The 20901-nt window shown below is 49.0% G+C and overlaps 1 protein-coding gene and 2 long non-coding RNA genes across 12 annotated transcripts in view; 1 reads left to right on the top strand and 2 right to left on the bottom strand.

Moving 5' to 3' along the window:
- Positions 1-2111, bottom strand: part of PPP2CA (protein phosphatase 2 catalytic subunit alpha) — a 17211-nt gene extending 15100 nt beyond the window's left edge. Inside the window, exon 1 of one of the 2 annotated variants that reach the window (XR_011728914.1) lies at positions 1550-1908. Coding sequence is in view for 1 of the 2 variants with exons in the window: in XM_071759067.1 (XP_071615168.1) it covers positions 1550-1651 (102 nt within the window). In the remaining variant the exon portion in view is untranslated. Of the gene's footprint in view, positions 1-1549 lie in introns of both variants that reach the window. The other variant, XM_071759067.1, reaches the window with a different exon arrangement.
- LOC139803171 (uncharacterized) lies at positions 2101-15111 on the top strand. 9 transcript variants are annotated; one of them, XR_011728915.1, is made up of 6 exons: positions 2101-2196; positions 5828-5953; positions 7531-7650; positions 9827-10068; positions 10973-11086; positions 14119-15111. It is a non-coding gene; the product is annotated as an uncharacterized lncRNA (long non-coding RNA). The 9 variants fall into 9 exon arrangements; XR_011728916.1 differs by having other exon boundaries at positions 14399-15111; XR_011728917.1 differs by having other exon boundaries at positions 14948-15111.
- Positions 14568-16789, bottom strand: LOC139803172 (uncharacterized). The gene is made up of 3 exons (XR_011728924.1): positions 16432-16789; positions 15359-15421; positions 14568-15035 (listed from the first exon to the last, which is right to left on the bottom strand). It is a non-coding gene; the product is annotated as an uncharacterized lncRNA (long non-coding RNA).
- Positions 16790-20901: the final 4112 nt, after the last annotated feature.

Raw genomic sequence — 20901 nt, forward strand, 5'->3', positions numbered from 1 at the left:
AAGTTACCATACAACCTTACAAAACACACCTGCTCATACGGTGTTCTGGAGCCTGTACTAACACCAGTTTATAAAAAGATGGCAAGTGGAATACTCACCTCTCCAGCAAAGCAATACAAGGAAGAAGCTGGTCAGCTGTCACTGGAGATGGGCATGAAAAACAGGCAGTGACATTGCCCCTTGCTAACAATACAATTTAAAACACACAAACTGTATCAAATGGTAAAAATTTCAAGTTGGTACAATACTAGTCAACTAAAATCTGGACTCCAGCAAGAACCCTCCTTGCCAAAAACACTGCAAGTTCATTTAATAAATTCATTGACAGTCCTATAGAAACAATTTGCTTCCAAACAACATGCTTTTGAAGGCATGATGCCAAGTTGATAATATTCTTATTACTTCTCACAGCAGGTCCGCAGCTTTTAAAAGCCAGTATATCCATAACTTCCCATATTCCTTATTTCATTCCTTTTTATGAACACATAAAAACCTTCCATAACAAAAAAACATTGCTCAACTATTAAGTTGCATCCAGAATTAGATTATTGGAAAATACATCTGAATGCTACAAGGACAATTTTTTCCTTGAATTTCTAAAAGGCAATCTATGCTGAGCTAATTTTAAGACCTTTCTAAATTATGTCTCATTCAAGACAATCCATAAAATCCAAGGCTCAACATTTTTAATCTGTCATCATAAAAATAAATGGCTATATAGGATCTCAACTGCCTATTCTGTGAATTTCACGACACCCAGAATCTTACTCGGAGAAATCAAAGTCCCAAAGCTAACCTACCCTCCAATTAGTATTGATGCGACTGTGCTTATTTATATATTAAGAAGGGGAAAAAAAAAAAAAAAAAAATCAAAGCTGGTACATCCAAGCAGCAGCCCTTAACCCCGTGTAGTTTTCAACCGGTTACTATAAGCCTTTCTTTTCCTCGTGACAACTCGCACTTTTTAGGACTCCTTTAAAATTTTAACCGTATCATGAGAGTACGTCGCGTCGATTCATTCGCGACCCCTCCGGACCGTCCGGTCCGGCCAGACCGGCAGCACGGCTCTCCCCTGCCGGGGGAGGCCCAAGGGAAGGGAAAGGGCAGCGGGGAAGGGCCGGGGCTGGTGCAGCACCATCCGTCCGGGCCCCGCCGCCCCGGGATGGCGGCCGCGCTCGGGGGTCTCTCCCAAGAATCCCGGCAGCGGCGCCATTTTAGGAGGCGATGAGAGCGGCGGGAGGCGGAGCCAGGCTCACAGCACAGCGAAAGGGGCGCGGACCCACCCGGCTCCCCGGCCCGCTACCCCCGCTGCCCGTCCGGCCGCCAGCCAGCCCCGCCGAACCACCCGAGAGCTCCCGGTCCGCCGGCCCGGCCCGTCCGTCTACCCGGCAGGCAGGCACCTCCCCCGCCCGGCAGCACCCAGCTCCCCCGCCGCTCGCCTTCCCGCCGAGCGGCCGCCCCGGCCCCGCGGGCTCTCCCCGCAGCACGGCCGGTCCCTGCCCCTTTATCCACCCCCCGCCACATCCCCGCACTCTCGGTCGCTCCTCACCTTCTCGCAGAGGCTCTTCACCTGCCCCTCGGAGAGCTGCTTGCACTCGTTGAGCTGCTCCACCCACTGGTCGAGCTCCTTGGTGAAGACCTTCTCCTCCATCCCGCTCTCCCCCTCCTCACCGGCTGCTGCCGCACCACCCCGGAGGCCCCTGCGATCCGCGTTCCCTACAGCGGCGTCCGCAACGCGGCGGGACGGAACGGGACAGGACAGGGGGAAGAGGCGGCCCGGAGCGCTGCGAGTCGAGCGGCCGGCGCGGCGCCCTGGGCTGGTGCAGCTCTGCCGCCCGCTCCCTCGCACCAGACCGTGTAATGGCCGCCGCTCCTGACGTCACCGCCTCGGCTCCCACTACGGGGAGGAGGAGGGAGACGCCACGGGAGGGCAACGGCGCCTGCGCAGCCTCTGGGCGGGACGGCGCCTGCGCTTTAGCCAGAGCCGAGCGGGACCGGGGCGGCGGCGGAACGGGGCTGAGGGAGCGCTGAGGGAGCGCTGCGAGAGCGCTGCGCCTGCGCCATGCACCATGCACCGCGGCGGGGGCGGGTGAGGCGGAGGCAGCGCCTGCGCGGGAGGGAAGGGGCGGCAGGGAAGGGCTTTTCTGCACACCCGGTGCGTGAGGTGCGGCGTGCGGGTTCGGCAGTCCGGTGCGGGTTGGTCTGGCTGTGCCGCTCCCCGGGTGGGGCTCTGTGTGAGGGGCAGCGGTGCCTCCCTGCCCGCCCGCAGTCCTGAGGCGGGAGCCAAGGGCCTTGGTGTGGGGAGCGGGGGATTGCAGTCACCGGCCTGGCACGGCGGTAGCTGCCTCTGCTACCCCGGAGAGCCGTGAGGGCGAGGAGGCAGCGGGCACAGGGGGCACAGGCTGGACACGGCACCCGGCTGCCAAATGTCTGATGGGGGTCGAGGGAGTGAGGGGAGGGGGGTATTTGTGCTTCTCTCTGTAGTCCTGAGCACGATAATTGTGTGTGTGTCCCTGGGAAGAAGGAATGGGAAGGCACTTGGTGGTGTTAGGTACTTAGAAATAAATCTTTTCAGCTCAAGCATGAGCGTTCAATATCATCTCGTACCACCATGTAGTGCTTGGATTAAAAGACACTGTTGCTTTTATTTAAAACTGAAAGAATATTTTCTTTATTCTTAAAGAGTTCCTGGGAGGCTTGGGTTTGCTGTCACCTTTTAAGAGAAGGAATAAGTGAGGCACAGCTTAAGCTTTCAGCAAAAAGCAGGAAACTGGTGGGGAATCTTGGCTGCCTTAGAGTATCGGGACAGTTGCTTTCTACTCACAGCAAGAGGTGTCATTAGGATCAAGACAAGATGCAATGAGGAACACACAGCTGTGTTCTGTGATGGATTTCGTATTTTGTTGCAATTTGCATCTTAAATTATAGAGATATTAGTCAATGCAAGCTTTCCCTTAAATAACTTTGAAAAGACGTGAAATTCAAAAAATGGCTTAAACGCACTAAAATTTGGGCCAAATGTACCCTGTTGACATTATCCAATCTACAAAGCCCTGTGCTAGTTAATAGATGTTCATTGTCTCAGTCATGTTTTGCCTAATACAGAGTCTAAATTGTTGAATTCTTTGCCCACTATTGAAACAGATCAACAATTAAGTCATGAGCAAGGGCAAAAGAATGTTTGCCTTCACAGGTCAATCTCGGTTTCTGGGTGTCATAGTCTCCTAGTAGACATCACTTTGTTTGAGTGACCTAACTCAGGCATTTTGGTTTTCTCCCAGAATGCTTTTTATTTAAGTTTCCATCTTCAGATGTCCTTAGTTTTATACCTAGGGTTGTAGAAAGAAAAAATGTTATTCACTGCAAAATGATCGTTTTAAAGAATTTACTTGGTAGCACATCTTCGTTAGTACTCCCAAAATAATCTTGAACAAATAAATGCAAAGAACATGAAGCAATAACATAATTTCTTGTGTAACTTGCCAAACCAAAGTTTGTTTCCTCTAATAGCTCTTGACCCTCTGACATAGTAAGATGTTTTGAGACCAACATTAACTCTGCATTTTCCATACAGATAGTGAAATTCTTGGTGGGACTTGAGTAGATTACATCTTTGAACTCCTCATGGTATCAGTTTTACAGTTAATTATACTTCTGTATACAAAAATTACTGTTATTTTCACTTATTTTCCACAGCATTTGGAAAAATCAGAACCTAAATTTAGCTTTTGTACCTCAGTCTCAGAAGATACGAGTGCTTCAGCACCTTGCTGAACTCTGGTCAAGAGCAAGGTGTTCTCTACTCTTGATTGATGCTCAGTGGTGACAACCCTTTCCCAACATTGTTTCCCCTCTGTTGCCAGCAAGAATGAGTATTCAAAAACACCTGCTCTACTCGAAAAAAGTGATCTTTGCTGCATCTGTACCCTTCACCACTTCTTTATGTGGGTTTGAGCTGGCACAGGAAGGGATGCATGGGGTGAGGGTGACATAAGGGGCCAGGTTGGAAAAGAGCTGTGCAGAGCATCTGGTCCAGCTGAAGGCATCACCTTGGTTTGGGTTATTTGCTGTAACTCTTGGGCTTTCTGTGGCAGCTGAACCAGCTGAAAAATGAGTGTGCTGGGTGCTGATCCTAGTGCTCAGAAGGGGGTAGAACTGCATTGCCCACTGCCAGCTGTGCTCCTGGAGTAGGGAATGCAGAGTGAGGGCTGACACAAAACCCTCTCAGCAGCAGGAAATTAGTAACCTGGTTTATTTGTTGATGGAGCTACAACCAGAGTCCTGTGATGTTTTATCTGGTAGGTGTGGGGAAAGCACATCTAGTGTGGATCAGGCAGGGCTCCTTACAGGCTGCACTATCAGTTGCTGCTGCCTTTAGAACAAATGTGATAGTTCCCAGTCCCCCCTTGGCTGATTCACAGGATCATGGTGTTTAATGTGTTTGCCTAAGAAAGAGACCCATTTTGTTTGGTAAGACTCAATCACAAGTCTTTAATGCCAGGACAAACTCCACTTGGGGAGGGGAAGGTGATTCAGCACTACTGGCAGCTGAATCCATGCCATTGGCAAGGACTGGACTCAGGATTCAGTTATCTTGACACTCACTGAGAAAGGGAAAATCTTGGTTTCCATTTCCATCCAGAGCATAAGCTCTGTATTTTATCCCCATATTGTTTTGAATGGCCTATACATGGATCAGAATTCAGATCTCATACCTCCCTCCTGCTTTTTGAGTCATAAGCAATAGTTTAGAGAATCAGGGCTGCTTTTCTCTGCTTCCTTAATTACCTGAGCCTGTGTTGCATAAGTTGGGGGGGTTGTCAGTAAGTCAGATGTACAGTAAGATTAAACTGTGAATTGTGAGATGGCAGTAATAATACTGTGTGTTTAGTTTGAAAACATATGCCAGGCTTTTGTGTGTGGTTTGTAACTAAGGAGATGGATGGGGTGTGGCTGCCATGATGAGTCAGGGGTAGTCCACACTTTACCCAATTCTAGCACTTGAGTCAGTGACAAGTATTTCATCTCTACAGCATTCCTTACCAAGGAGTTCCTTAATTAATCAAGCTGACAGCACTTAGTTTACATGCTTCGAGTTGGCAGGTTATTCAGCTTTTTTGCAGAGCCACCTTTAGTGCTGTAACGGTCTGAAATGAATCTCCTTGATGTGTGTGTGTGAGCAATTGCAATAATCTCACAAGCTACTTCAGTTTCCCTGGTAGAGGAATGTAGTCAGTATTTAAACTATGCAGTTTTGTATTGCTGGGCATCATACAACTACGTGGATGTGGTGTTAATTAAGCATTATAGAGTAAGGAACGTTTACATTAGTGTTTGGGTTTTTTTTCACACCTCTCTCTGAATATTTTACTGGCTCTAGGTTATCTGTCAGTGCTTGCCTGACGTGTCTGTTGCTATGGTGTTTTAATACTAAATGTAGAATTGCAAGGCTATGTAATATTGTAATAATGTGTTCCCACCTTTTGATGGAGGGTTGCCTTTGATTAATACATTTTTGGTAACCAAAGAGTAGAGACTCTGGTATTTCAGTGTAGAAGTCAACTGCCTCCACAGGGAAAGGGACTTTTCCTGCTCAGATGAAGTCAGAAGTGTACACCCCGTAATCTTTTGCATATTCAGATATTAACCCCTTACTGGAACAGAATATTGTATGTTTTGTGTCTTAATAGATCCGTTAAGTCAGATAAACAGGATTCTTAGCAGAATGATGGCAAAGATGGGAACTAGGAGCAAGGCTATGTACATCAGATATTTGTATTACATTAGCGTGAACAAATATTATTTTTGTATATTTGACTCATTCCAGAGGCCAGAGAGTGCATGACAAGGTCAGTGACATCAGTAGTTCCACTATCAGCTGAGCCCTGGTCACATCAGAAGTTCAATTACAAGCCTTCTGAAAAGGGTGGAACCTCACTGTTAATCACTTTATGTGCTGCAAAATTTAATACTTGAAATTTGCTGGTTCATAGTTCACTCTGGTCTTGCAGAGAAAGCAGGGACTGTACAGTTTTCTTGGAATAAAAAGTTACAAAGTAACTCTAAAAAAACCCCACATTTTCAAACCACTGGAGGCAGATATTCTGCAGTCAATTATCTATTAAAAAAGCTAAGAAAAGAGTGCTCATTCACAAACGTTAGGGTTTTAATATTTTGCAACTATTTTTTGTCCTACCTGCTCCCTGGGTGCTGCTCTCAGCTTGTGCATCCTGCCTGGTGCTGTTTCTGTCTGGGTGGGGAGGAACTGGTGGAATAGGTACATCCCCGTTCCTCCTCAGTTCTACAAGTGCTGCATATCCTCTAACAGCTCAGATTTTTAGAGTACTTGACAAATATTATCCCTGCCAGGACAAATATTGTCACCAGATGGACAAACACATGATTTCAGCCCCGTTGAGGAAGCAGGTAGTAAAGTTAACTAATTTGCCAAACATGACAGAAGCATTTAGGGTCAAGGGACCAGAGATCCCAGTTCAGCAGACACTTGGGCACATTCCTTCCTTGTAAGCAAATAATGTAAATATCTGTGAAGTGTCCTGCTGAGCTTGTGCTAGGAGGCTTTAGGCTTACTCATTGCTGCTATGGCATAGCTCATGTTACAAGTACTTGCTTTGGAAGAGCTCTCATATTGTTCAGCCTTTTCCATAAACGGGGTTTAAGCACACAACAGATTATTTATTAATACGTACAGGCAGTTGTCATGGAGATAATATGATCCAAAATGTGTTTTTATAATCAATGAGACAAACTTGGCACATCCCACATGCCTTGTACAGACTCTTTCTACATTATGTTTCCTGTGTTAGGCCTGGGACAGATACATATCTTTGCTTTTTGTAGCTGTGCACTACAGAGAAACCACTGTTTCTCCCTTTCAGATGGTTGGCTTTAGGAATCTGAAAAATTTAGGACTTGTAAGAGGTAATTTTTTGTTTTTCAAGTGGCAGCATCTTAGCAAAGGGCTGCACTGCTCATTTCTGTGAAATCTCAGCCACAATGTCACAGCTGAATTAGGTCAAAAACCTCTGTAGGACATATTTTGTCTCCTCATTTTTAGTGCATAGACTTATCACAAAATGCAGTAATTAATCCAAAAGAAGGCAGCTGGCTAATGGAGCTGGGGAGGCTTTGGGGACATAATGAGCATCATTTTCTTTGGAAATAGACTGCAATCCTATTAAATGCCTATAAATCCAGGAGGACCAAGACCTGTACCTGCAGACTTCAGGGTGTTAAGCCTGAGCTCTCCTGGTTGTTTTGCCCTTGTTTGCTCTTTAACTGTGCCCTTGCAAAGTGCTGAGAAACACAGTGCAGCTCAGCCAGTAAGTAGGACTCATCTTGATTCTGTGCTTCTTTTTCTTCTCTTGCCCTGGAAATCCTCTTGCACTTAAGCCAGGCAACACCTACATGATGTAGCCATTCTGTAGCTTATTTATTTGAGTAAATGAATGAGATTCTCAGCATATTATAGATATTCTTTTTTTTTTTTTTTCCAGGTATTTCCTTCAGTTAATGCTGTATCACAGTTACTGTCATAATGACCTTCACCTGAGCCAAGCAACTAGGGAGTTAGGGTGTAGAAAGACTGCAAAGAAAGGATTTCAGCAAGATGTGAGGTATTCCTGCCAGGTAAATGCATTTTTCCTTCATAGCACTGCCAGTATCTTGTAGTGAAGGGATCCTGAACCCAGTCAGGATGTATGCACAACTCCTAGAAGCATGTTATGTATGATATCCACAGTGTTTGGGAGGTGTCACAGGTGTCTTTTGTGACAAAACAGGTACACACAACCTGCTAAAGATGCCTTGGCTGAACTGCTGCCTTGCCATCCAGCTCTGCATCAGTTCAAGCTCAGTTCCAAGCAGCACTGTGTCCTGGCTGCTGTTTAAGTGCTTCCTATGAACAGAGAAGCTGGGAAGGGAAAATTTCTTTTGAAATCTGTTTGTGTGTGTGCTAAAGGACAAAGGAGAGCTGTGATCTGTTCACTGCACAGGCAGCTTATTGTTAGATCATGATTTCTCTTCAGTGTGGTTAACAAGTGTATTATAACTAATAGCTGGTTACAAATAATAACCTGACCTTCTTTTTAACCTCACACTGAATCAGATTTCATTGTAATAGGTGGATGCACTCCTGTGCTTGGCTCTTTGAATATTATCTTTCAGAATTTCAGTGCCTTCCATCTTAGGTATTAAAAATAGCTGGCAAGTTGGATAATTATTATTGTTCCAAATCTCATTTACAGCCTTACCTAACATTGTTCTCACCAAAAGTCTTATTTTAAGGGTGGAGTGGAAGTGCATGCTGCAGCAACCTGAAATTATTGGTTCTACTGTAGCTGGGTTATACAGAGCCTAGTTAGAACCACCTCTTTTCTGAGTGAAGTTTGAGAGCCAGCTTGATATGAATGAAAATAAAGATATTAATGAAAGTAACAAACTGTGGACTGACTGGTGTCTGGAGTTATTAAGTCATGTGTTGTCAGCACACCTCAATCCTGAGCATAAGTGTCCTTGGTAATCATATATTGCCCAAACAGAAACTACTACTCATGCCAGCTCAATGACAGTCAAAATATTTGAGTGTAATAATAGTAAATATATAAACATTGAAAATGAAATAACAATGGTGAATTGCTTGGAAAGAGAATATCACCAGGTGGATGGAGCTACACCTGATAAACCTGAGCTTCCTCGTTAGTAATGCTGTGTTCATAGGCAAAGTACTGTCTCAATTTTTCCATTCTTCCAGCCCTGGGTCAACTTTCCCCACCTTTCCTCATCAGATCCATCAAACTCGTGCAATTTGAGAGTAATAAAAAATGGTTGGGATGAGGCAGTGTTTGATCCTAAGACCATGAGATACTTTCCTTCAGCTGTAACAAATTCTCCCTCTCTGTTGGTGACGACAGTAACACACCCTTCTATTTAAATAACAAATTCTATTTTTTTGCCTCCTGTTACGTTGCATGTTGTGACCTCCCTCCTTGACTGAAGTCTTTTTTGCCTCAAAGTTACCTTCATTCTTCCTGGCTGCCATTCTTCTCCTCTATCCTTTTTCCTGTGCAAAGCTTCCTTTCCTCCTCCTTTTCAGCCTCGCTGAACTGGGTTTAGCCAGATGATCCACAACACCTCATAAGCTCTGGAAACATCATTCTAAACTGAGCAGCTTTTTCTCCCTGAGGTTGTGTATAAAATAGATCTAACGAAAAGAAAAATACAACTTTCTTTTGGGTGTATATAGCATTGGTGATAACTGCTGAGCATGTTCACTGGCAGAGTAACACCCTCCTCGTGACAGCCCCAGAGTGCACGTCTGCTCTATAATATTGCATGTCTGTCACACAGATCCCACACACACAGCTGCTGGAAGCCCAAGCCAACAAATCATAAAAGTTTACAAGCTTAAAAGCTGGGGTTGTCCTGGGCTGCCCAAGTGCTTGCTGAGTTGTGACTGAAGTAGCTGAAGTTTGCTCATTGTAAGCACATCAAAAAGCTGTCAGTGTCTGTGTGTTCAGAGACAGGAGCTAGTACTAACCTGGCTTGCTGCTGTGCTACAGAGAGATTTACTCTCTGGAGTGCATATCTAGCACAAGCATATTGATAATTTTTACACCTCACCAGTGTGGTTTTCCTCTTTAGATTGCAAACTGAAAAGATCAATGAAATTCTGACTGTCGTTTTCATCAGGTGAATAATTACTCTGTGTTTAAATAATGATATCAGGTGTATTATCAGAGAAAACTGTCATCAGCTTGAGCAATTAGAATTTTCCAGTTCCATAATGAACATTTATTTATTGCAGGACTGAACAAGTGGGTCTGTCACGACAGATGTCAGTTGCACAAACAAGGGAGGGGACTTTTCCATCACAGAATCACTGTCCCAGAGCTCTGGGACACTGCACAGCAAGTTTAATTTTGATTCACATTTTACTGTCCAAAATAATCATACAAAAAGCTGGCTGAACTTCCTCAGAAGAATATTTATTTCAGAAACAGCATCTTCCAGGTCACCAAAGCTATAATACAAATTAAACTCAACAGTGTGTTAAACCTACTGTTCTTGTTTCAAGAATTCTTTTCTTAAATTGCACTCTTTGTTCTGTCTATAGTTGCACTTTCCTTTTAAAAATGGTATCTATTGCAGTGCAAAATCATTCCTATTCATTATTTTGGTAGTAAAAAAAAAAACTATTGGTAAGGAGACTATTGCTATGATTTGCTTAGAGTGTCCAACTGGAGACTGTCAAGCAAATGTATCAAAATCTGTCAAGAATAACTCATGGTAGATAATATACCAGCTAAAAGGATTTCCACAGTGAAGGTGTGTGCACTGAGATAGGGCTAACTTCTTCCAAACAAGTTCCTCTGGTTTTATGTGACTATTTAATACACTTCTGTTGAAGAAAATAACTCTTGCTCTTACTCTGTCCTATTAAACCAGTATAACAGAAAGCACTCATGGGCTACTGAACAGGTCAGGAGATGCCTCTTGTATCTGTTTAAAGATTTTCAGGGTCATTTCAACTCCTACTTCCCCTTCTGTGAAGAGTTACAGCTACTACTAATTTTGCTAGTTATATGAGCATGTTTTTAAACTGAAATACACTTTCTTCAAAGCATAAGCTTTCTTTAACAAAAAAAGTCATAACTACTAGGTGAACAAATTCAGTATTTTCCTAGGTCTGTGAATGGAAAGGCTTCTGGGCAGTGTCACTGAATGCAAATACTGGCTTTTTTTTCATGTTTTAAATGCAAATGCTTTCTACGTATCATCCAGAAGAAAAAGAAAAAGAAATATATATATATGTGTGTGTGTGTGTGTGTGTGTGTGTGTGTGTATATATATATATATCCTGGAGAGGCTAGCCTCTCTAAAAATTACTGACAAAGAGTATCTAGAATTTGTTTTTTCACTGAACATATTTCTGTACCCTCTTTTGCCCCAGAAGATTCTACAGGGTTCGGTGGCTTGCAAGCCCAAAGGTAATTTCACTTCTCCTGAAAAGCAGCTGTGTCTAAGATGAAGTCAGAACCACAGCACTGAACAATAAGATTTCTAGGTGAGGGAGTGACTAACCATTTTTCCACTTGAAACTTGCAATAAATACTTTTAAAATAGGGGTGCTACCAGCAACATGTACAGCATTCTGTCAAGTGAAACCATGCAGCAGATGCTGGCAGTCACACACCCAGGCATCCAAATCACTTCTAGTCCTCCTTCTTTTTTTTCCTTTTATGATGGGATTGTGACTTGTACTTTTTTGTTTTTGTAATTAAAGGGTGGAACAGATGGTGCAAACTTAAAGAGCTGCATCCATTAAGTTTCCACATTATAATTTAATATAATGGGATTTTGCTTTAGTGAAATAAAACCATACAGCCTAGTGCTTGGGAATGTTTACTATATGTGAAGCTTCACTGTTAAAAAAGATTTCACTGAGTCATGCTATGAGTCTCTGCCAAATACCAATCATATGACCAGCCCAGTTAAAAAGGGTGTTTCTTCATGCCAATATATTTCACATGCCACCCTACAGTGAACCTTTTTTCGACTACACACCTGTGAATTTTATGTAACACCAAAGGGCAATGATGTAATTAGACTGCATGTGTTTAAAAAAGAGTCAATATTAGCAGGCAGAAGTTATAGCTTGTCTGGTGTTAAGAATGGTGTAACAAGAGGGGTTGGGTCTAATACAATTTCAGAAATAAAAGCCAATACAAACCAAAAATTGATACTGGTAAAGATCAGGGAATGTTTTGCCCATTCCAGGGTTCAAGATGCTGCGCTTTGGATAGCAACTAATTTTAAACTTTCTTATTCCTGTTGACACAGGGTTTTGGATGACTCTAAGTAAGAGATAAAAAGAAAATCTAAAAGTATAGGCATGAATTTTAGAAGCAGGAGTTGACACTGATAGGTTTCTCTCAGCCTCAGAAAACAGTTATACACTTAACTGTAAATACTGGAGTGAAACTTGTCTTATGCTACATTTTGGGAATGCTGCATTTTGTTACTGAAATGTTTTTTATCCATGGGAAGTTACAGCAAATGTTTTGTACTAAGGATTCTGTACTCCAGCAAGCTCCAGCTGTAGATACAGGGTACACATTGCTTCTGTGTGCCAAGCCTGTTCCTCTGATGGTCAGACATGGCATAGGAATGAAATCATTCTGAAAAATTGCACTAGGAAGAACACAAAGACTCCCAATAAGCCCCAGTGTCTCTGCTGCAACCCTCACTCTGACTAAAATACACCACAGATTAATTTGCCTCAATGACCACCGAGTAAGAAAGTTAAAGGGCTGAGAACACATACCACAGGAAGTTTAAATTGCATTTCATAGAATCACAGAATCATAGAACTGGCTGGGTTGGAAGGGACCTCAGAGCTCATCAAGTCCAACCCTTGCTCCACTCCCCCCGTGGTTCCCAGCCCATGGCACTGAGTGCCACATCCAGGCTCTTTTGAAATATCTCCAGGGATGGAGAATCCACCCCTTCCCTGGGCAGCCCATTCCAATGGCTGAGCACCCTCTCCCTAAAGAAATTCTTTCTCATGTCCAACCTAAACCTCCCCTGGCACAACTTGAGACCTCTTGTGCCCTCTTGTCTTGCTGAGAGTTGCCTGGGAAAAGAGCCCAACCCCCCCCTGGCTCCAACCTCCTTTCAGGGAGTTGTAGAGAGTGATGAGGTCTCCCCTGAGCCTCCTCTTCTCCAGCCTCAACACCCCCAGCTCCCTCAGCCCTTCCTCACAGGACTTGTGCTGGATCCCTTCCCAGCCTCCTTGCTCTTCTCTGGACCTGCTCCAGCACCTCAATCTCCTTCCTGAGCTGAGGGGCCCAGAACTGGACACAGGACTCAAGCTGTGGCCTCCCCAGGGCTGAGCACAGGGGCAGAATCCCTTCCCTGGACCTGCTGGCCACGCTGTTCCTGAGCCAGCCCAGGATGCCAATCTGTGAAATGGCTGTTACACTGTGTGGGAATAATTGAGAGGTCACAGAGGATTATGTGGACATTTCTGGTTCATTCTGGCTTAAGTGTGTTCAGCTCCAGTGATACCAACAAAATTGTTTCCATCTTCAGTAATGCTGCATTTGTTTCTAGGGCTTAATGAAAGAATAATATGTTTATTAACTGCACGTACTTATCTTTTACTAAGACAGCAGGTTTTCAGTGTTCAAGTGACTCAAGGGAGGATTCCAGTTCTGAATTTTGATAGGGCATTTGTATATCTGATGTAATTTTGTCAGTTTTCACAAGCATTCTATGCGACAGAACAAGGAAAATATTAACCAATGAACCCAAAATGCTGATATTAAGAAAATAGCTATTTTATCTCAACAGCTGGCGCAGCTTTTTCTCCACTAAATCTAAAGAATTCTGTTAAACAGAGGTTTAAGTTGTACAGCTGTAAAACCTCACAACCAGCATGAAATCTGTTAGCACCACTTCAAAATAACCCCTGATGTAAATCAGGTACTCTTGGACTAACACCATATCTGAAAAACTTTTCACATGAAAAATGTATTTCTGCAGCTGAGCATCTGTGGCAGGTTTCCTAAATGTACTCATTTTAAGATTAATTTGTCTGCAGAAAATTGGTAAAAACAGATTGAAACGCAGTGTGTTATATGGTGCTGACTCTGCAGAGTGTTGGGAAGTGTCCAACAAATAGAAAAATAACTACTGATTTCAAGGGGTCAAACTCTCTAACACCTGAGATAAGTTGACTATAAGGTCTTCTCTGACTTCTCTTTTAAACCAGATAATTTTATCTGTCCAAACTGAGCACATTTCTAAAATAATCATATACCAGTCTTTGAGGGGAAAATATAAAATTTTAACACCAACTCTGGCATAGCATTTTCCATCAGTAGCTCTCAGTGGGCTTTGCAAGGTGCACATTGTTGATGTGAGATTTACCCCAAACCATCCCAGCACAGCAAGGAAGGAAAATGATCCAGCTGTCTTCTTGGCTAGTTGGCCACTTTAAGTGGAAAATATTTTATTATTTATTCTAAGAGGATTTGCTAGCTCTGTCTTCCTTTCACACTTTTTTTTTTTTTTTTTTTTTTTTTTTTTTTTTAGCCTTCTATACACTTGGTTTTCTTTCTGGGATCTTCAAGGTGTGTTCTTCCATCTCCTGAGCTGGGATGCTGTGAATTAAATCTGCTTCTCTGAGCTCTCACCCTGAGCCTGTAAAAGCCTTTTCTGGATTTGGTGACTTCAAGCCCTCAGTTCCTTACTTACCCTGAGCCCTCAAAATAATTTTTTTGATGGGATTATATAGGAAAACTTATTAGGAGAGGAAGAGAATTTTAAAATAGCCTAGCACCTAAATCTCCATGTAATCTCTTCTAATGTCCAGGGGCATGGAGCTGGAGGAGTCTGATGTTGGTAAGGAGGAGCCACATGTAGGATGTACACAAATGCTCACAAATTTATGAAGCATTCTGAAGTGTTGGTTGCACCTGGGTGATGTCATTAAAGGTTTACCTACAGTGAACCTGCTTTCTTCAAAGGGGCTTTTTCACACCCACATGTGATAACCCCTAAAAGCAGCTGTTATAGTTAGAATCTGTCAGTCAACACTTTATTCATCTTGCCACAGCAGGGGCTGGCAGCAAAGCACTGTCCAGAGAGCAAAATCAGGGCTGCACTATCCTGGTGCTTAAGTTTAATAAGCAAAACTGGATAACAAGAAATTAAGATGTGCCCAAATTGTCCTAATTTGGATGGTGGTACTTTTTGTTCCAGGAAATGTTATCCAAAAGTCTGTTCCTATTTCAATATTTTATATTGTAATTGCTGAATTTAAGTAGTTACCATGCCACAATATAAAAGAAATATTTATTTTAAACTTAAACATAACAATAGGCTCTCTATTTTAACATTGTTTATTTTTTTAACATTCCAGGCTCTTTATAACTTTGGTCGTGTCCTACTGTGTAGCTTAGGGTGTTTGTAGTTTGTTGGGTTTTTTTCCTGGCAACATCAGTGACCACCTGGAAAACACAACAGAGGAAAGCAAATGAAAACGTTTAAATATGTAACAATAAATATGAAAAGTTATCACAATAAGGATTGGAATTTGCTTCCTAATTCCTATGATAAACAAAGGCTTCTGAACTTCATAGCTCATAAATTCTTGCAGTTTCCTTATTGTATTAGCTGTGCTGTACAGCAAGATTCTCTGAATACTTTACAGACACCTCCCAGTACCAGCTAATGGAATGGTGAGGCAGAAATTCCTTCTCCCCAGTAGCACAATTCCCATGTAACCCGAACTCCTATCAGTTTCAGTTAAAGACACGGGGCAGCACTTCACCTCGCCTCCACTGGGTATTTTTCCTGTTGTAGCTCCTTTTGCCACCCCTGCTGCCCTGAGGCTCTGAAGATCCAACCGGTGGAACCGGTCCCCCTGGGCCTACAGATGAGCTTGGGGCAGGGACCTCCGGGATAAGCATAGTGGGTCCTGCTGGGCACAGAGTGGTTGGAGAGCAGCCAGACAGAGAGGGACCTGGGAGTCTGGATTGCCAGGAAGCTGAACATGAGCCAGCAGTGTGCCCAGGTGGCCAAGAAGGCCAATGGCATCCTGGGCTGGCTCAGGAACAGCGTGGCCAGCAGGTCCAGGGAAGGGATTCTGCCCCTGTGCTCAGCCCTGGGGAGGCCACAGCTTGAGTCCTGTGTCCAGTTCTGGGCCCCTCAGCTCAGGAAGGAGATTGAGGTGCTGGAGCAGGTCCAGAGAAGAGCAAGGAGGCTGGGAAGGGATCCAGCACAAGTCCTGTGAGGAAGGGCTGAGGGAGCTGGGGGTGTTGAGGCTGGAGAAGAGGAGGCTCAGGGGAGACCTCATCACTCTCTCCAACTCCCTGAAAGGAGGTTGGAGCCAGGGGGGGGTTGGGCTCTTTTCCCAGGCAACTCTCAGCAAGACAAGAGGGCACAAGAGGTCTCAAGTTGTGCCAGGGGAGGTTTAGGTTGGACATTAGAAAGAATTTCTTTAGGGAGAGGGTGCTCAGCCATTGGAATGGGCTGCCCAGGGAAGGGGTGGATTCTCCATCCCTGGAGATATTTCAAAAGAGCCTGGATGTGGCACTCAGTGCCATGGGCTGGGAACCATGGGAGGAGTGGATCAAGGGTTGGACTTGATGATCTCTGAGGTCCCTTCCAACCCAGCCAGTTCTATGATTCTATGATCAACCCCTTCACGCTACAGGAGGGCAGCACCATGGCCACCATTCACCGGGCTGCCTGGCCCCCCGATGCTCTGCCTGCTGCCAGCTCAGGCCTCCAGGAAAAAGTGTCACAAGAAGTGCCAAATGATCATGGAGATCATCGCTGTGGGATGCACCTGCACCTTCTGACGTGCCGGAGTTACTCCCAGCAGCCATGCACAGCTCTCACCAGTTTGCTCCCTCTTCCTGAGCTTGCCCAGCCCGCTGGGACAACGTCCCCAGCCAAGCGTAACATCGGGATCCCTCTGCGGGGAGATGCAGGCAACAATGACGCTTCCAAATCGCTCCTCAGACGCCCTCAACTCCTCAGCCACCTCCTGCCCCCGGGGCTGCTCTTTTGGCAGCTCTTCGGTGCCGCTTGTACCCAATAAAGTGCTTTTTCCAGCCGCGTGTCCCGGTTCATCATCTCCTTCCGTGCCCGGCTCTGTCCGGGCGGGAGCAGCCGCCGCGCGCCCGAGTGCGGAGGAGCGGAGCCCTCGTGAGGGGAGCGCGCGGGCGTCCCGCGGGGTCAGGGGCGGGAAGGAGCAGCGGCCGCGCGCCGTGGGCGGGAAGGGAAGGGAAGGGTCGCGCGGGTGTGTGAGGGGGAGTGCGGCCGCCTGAGGGGAAGGGGAAGGGGAGCGGGAGCCGCCTGAGGGGAAGGAAGGGGCAGGAGGGCGGGGGGGGGTTCGGTGCCGCCGCCGAAGGGTCCGCGATTGTCTCGGGGCGGGAGGGATGCGGTGCCGCCGCCGAAGGGTCCGCGATCTGTTCGGGGCGGGAGGGATCCGGTGCCGCCGTCGAAGGGTCCTTGATCGTCTGGGGTCGGGAGGGAGCCGGTGCCGCCGCCGAACGGCCCGCGATTTGTCTCAGAGAGGGCGGGGATCGTTCATCGCCTTCGGAGGGTCTGCGATTGCCGTGGGGAGGGTTTGGGCTCCGGCGCCGTCCCGGGGACGGGCGCTCAAGCACAGCCGTCGGGGCTGCGGAGCGTCCAGCACCGCCGGGAGCAGCCGGGAGGAGCAGCCTGGAGCAGCAGCCGGGAGAAGCCTTCGGTCTCGTCTCTGCAGAGAGCATCGGTACCGGAGGAAGAGATTCGGTGAGAAAAGGCGATTGGCGTGGGTTTTCTTGGGGGTGTGGGGGGGATTAGGGGTAGGGAGGTAGGGGCGGGGGGAAGGGCGGGAGTGGGGTGGCACTGAGGGGAGCTCTGTTCGGGGACCGGTGGCTCTGTGAGAACTGAGCGGCTCCTCCTGCCTTCGTTCGGATCGTCCGGTGGAACAGAGGAAGTATTCGTCGTGTGTGGAAGGAACGTCGAGGCAAGAGCCAGCGAGAAGAGGAGCGCAGGAAGCCTCGGGAGACCAAAGCGGGGGAAAGAGAAAGGCGCCCTGGGCAAAGGGACCTCCCCGTCAGCGGGGCTGTGGTCACAAGAGAGCATTGCCAGCACCTTTGGGGTGCCCTGGCTGGTTTTGTGCTGGGCGACCTCCCTGTAAGCAGGGCTCAGGTCTTTGGCCTTTTGCCATCTTGCCCCATGGTTTGGCTGCCCAGAGCGAGTGGCGACCCTGTAAGGAGGGTGAGAGCCACCGTCTCCACACCCAAGGGGGGAAAGGGAGCTCCCCGAACCCCCAGGCCTCCCCTGTCAGCAGGAGAGGGCCCTGTCCCCGGCCCCCTCCTCTGGTCCCGGCGGCTTTGTGCCAGCTGGCGGCCTGGCCAGCGTGACCCCCTGCAGTCAGGGCTTGTGGCAGCCTTTCTCCCTTGGCCACCTGTGTAGCCCCTTGGCGTGTTGAGGCCCCTCTGGCCTCCGCGCAGCCCCTGGGGCAGCTCCAAGGCTCTCCTCTCCTGCTCGGCGGTAGGGATGGCTCCCCAAACATTGGCTGCACGGGGCTCGTTCTCCCTTATGGGAACTTGTGTTTGCGTGTCCTTGGCTGTGTGGTTGGGTGTGAGTGAGTGAGTGAGTGAGCTTCTCCTTTAGGCCCCCCTTAAAATCGCTGCAGTTTAGCTTCAACTTCCCTGCGGGGAGAGCCAGGGCTCTGTGCAGTAACAGGGGGGTCCCCTCTGAGCCCGCCAGCGGAGGGACGGTCCGAGCTTGACCCTTTTTATAATTTGTTGTGGAAGGATGCAGCGAAGCCGCTTAACGGTGGCGCGGGCGAGGCGACCCGCCTGTAGTCAGGGCCCGGGTCTCTGCCTGCGTGGCTGCCTGTCCCGCCGGCGAGCTGCCAGCCCTGGTGACAGCCCTGTCCTTTGGGGCGTGTGTCACGAGCCGTGGAGCCCAGTGTCCCAGAGCAGCCCCAGCTCCCTGTGAGCAGGGCTGCGTGCATGCGTCCCCTGTGCTGGGCGGGAGGTGTTTGGAGGGGACCCCCTGTAATCAGGCGGGTCTCTCTGGCCCTGGCCTTTCAAAGGCTTTGGGGCCAGGGTGTTTGGGGCTGGGCATCTGCCCTCCCCAGTCCTCCTGGCTGGGGCCCCGTCCCCTTGGCCTTTGGCCCTGAGGCTCCGCTGCCCGGCTGCTGAGCCTCCTTCCTGTTGGCGTAGAGGAAAGCCAAGCTCCCTGGGTGTCGACCTGCCTGTAACCAGGCTCCGGGTCGGGCAGCCTTTGTGCTCAGCTGGCAGCCTGTGTGGGGTGACCGCCCCGTTAGCGGGGTGCGGGTCCAGGGTGCCCCTGAAGGGGAGAGAAGGAGCCTCCGTAGGCGTTTGGGACCAGGGCCGCCCCGTAAGCTGGGGCCCGGCCAGTGCCCTGGCTTTCCAGGCACTTTGCAGTTCAGGCGGCGGGTCGAGCGCCCCATAAGCAGGGGTGTGCGGGCTCTTTGGCCGCTGCTTTGCATGCCCAGCTGCATTTGCCCAGGGTGCCCGCCTCTAAGCCTACCTCCATCACCGCCTGGAACTCGGGTGGCAGCAGCGGGAGCGCCCGGAGCACCAATTGGGTGAGAAAAGTCGATTGGCGAGGTTTTTTCCGAGGGAGGGGGGGGAGAAGAAGGGGTGAGAGGTGCTTAGAGTGGTGTCAAGGGGAGGGGGGTGTGTGGTCTGTGTTTCATCTCATGTTAGGGATACAGGGGATGGGTGTGGCAGGATGGGCGGCGGTCAGGTGGGGAGTGGGGACTTGCGGGTCCTGCCCGTGTCCTCCTCCTGCAGAAGAAAGAAGAGGCATCGGTCGTGTGTGGAAGGAACGTGGAGGCAAGAGCGGGCGAGAGGAGGAGCGGCAAGAGGAAGAAGGGAAGAGCAAGGCAAGGGTCGCGCGCCCGAGTGCGGAGGAGCGGAGCCCTCGTGAGGGGAGCGCGCGGGCGTCCCGCGGGGTCAGGGGCGGGAAGGAGCAGCGGCCGCGCGCCGTGGGCGGGAAGGGAAGGGAAGGGAAGGGTCGCGCGGGTGTGTGAGGGGGAGTGCGGCCGCCTGAGGGGAAGGGGAAGGGGAGCGGGAGCCGCCTGAGGGGAAGGAAGGGGCAGGAGGGCGGGGGGGGGTTCGGTGCCGCCGCCGAAGGGTCCGCGATTGTCTCGGGGCGGGAGGGATGCGGTGCCGCCGCCGAAGGGTCCGCGATCTGTTCGGGGCGGGAGGGATCCGGTGCCGCCGTCGAAGGGTCCTTGATCGTCTGGGGTCGGGAGGGAGCCGGTGCCGCCGCAGAACGGTCCGCGATTTGTCTCAGAGAGGGCGGGGATCGTTCATCGCCTTCGGAGGGTCTGCGATTGCCGTGGGGAGGGTTTGGGCTCCGGCGCCTTCCCGGGGACGGGCATTCAAGCACAGCCGTCGGGGCTGCGGAGCGTCCAGCACCGCCGGGAGCAGCCGGGAGGAGCAGCCTGGAGCAGCAGCCGGGAGAAGCCTTCGGTCTCGTCTCTGCAGAGAGCATCGGTACCGGAGGAAGAGATTCGGTGAGAAAAGGCGATTGGCGTGGGTTTTCTTGGGGGTGTGGGGGGGATTAGGGGTAGGGAGCAGAGGCGGGGGGAAGGGCGGGAGTGGGGTGGCACTGAGGGGAGCTCCCTCCGGGGACCAGTGGCTCTGTGGGAACTGAGCTACTCCTCCTGCCTTCGTTCGGATCACCCGGTGGAACAGAGGAAGCATCCGTCGTGTGTGGAAGGATCATCGAGGCAAGAGCCAGCGAGAAGAGGAGCGCAGGAAGCCTCGGGAGACCAAAGCGGGGGAAAGAGAAAGGCGCCCTGGGCAAAGGGACCTCCCCGTCAGCGGGGCTGTGGTCACAAGAGAGCATTGCCAGCACCTTTGGGGTGCCCTGGCTGGTTTTGTGCTGGGCGACCTCCCTGTAAGCAGGGCTCAGGTCTTTGGCCTTTTGCCATCTTGCCCTATGGTTTGGCTGCCCAGAGCGAGTGGCGACCCTGTAAGGAGGGTGAGAGCCACCGTCTCCACACCCGAGGGGGGGAAAGGGAGCTCCCCGAAACCCCAGGCCTCCCCTGTCAGCAGGAGAGGGCCCTGTCCCCGGCCCCCTCCTCTGGTCCCGGCGGCTTTGTGCCAGCTGGCGGCCTGGCCAGCGTGACCCCCTGCAGTCAGGGCATGTGGCAGCCTTTCTCCCTTGGCCACCCGTGTAGCCCCTTGGCGTGTTGAGGCCCCTCTGGCCTCTGCGCAGCCCCTGGGGCAGCTCCAAGGCTCTCCTCTCCTGCTCGGCGGTAGGGATGGCTCCCCAAACATTGGCTGCACGGGGCTCGTTCTCCCTTATGGGAACTTGTGTTTGCGTGTC

The sequence above is a fragment of the Heliangelus exortis genome, chromosome 15 (assembly GCF_036169615.1).
Source record: "Heliangelus exortis chromosome 15, bHelExo1.hap1, whole genome shotgun sequence".
In the NCBI taxonomy this organism is placed as follows: Eukaryota; Metazoa; Chordata; class Aves; order Apodiformes; family Trochilidae; genus Heliangelus; species Heliangelus exortis.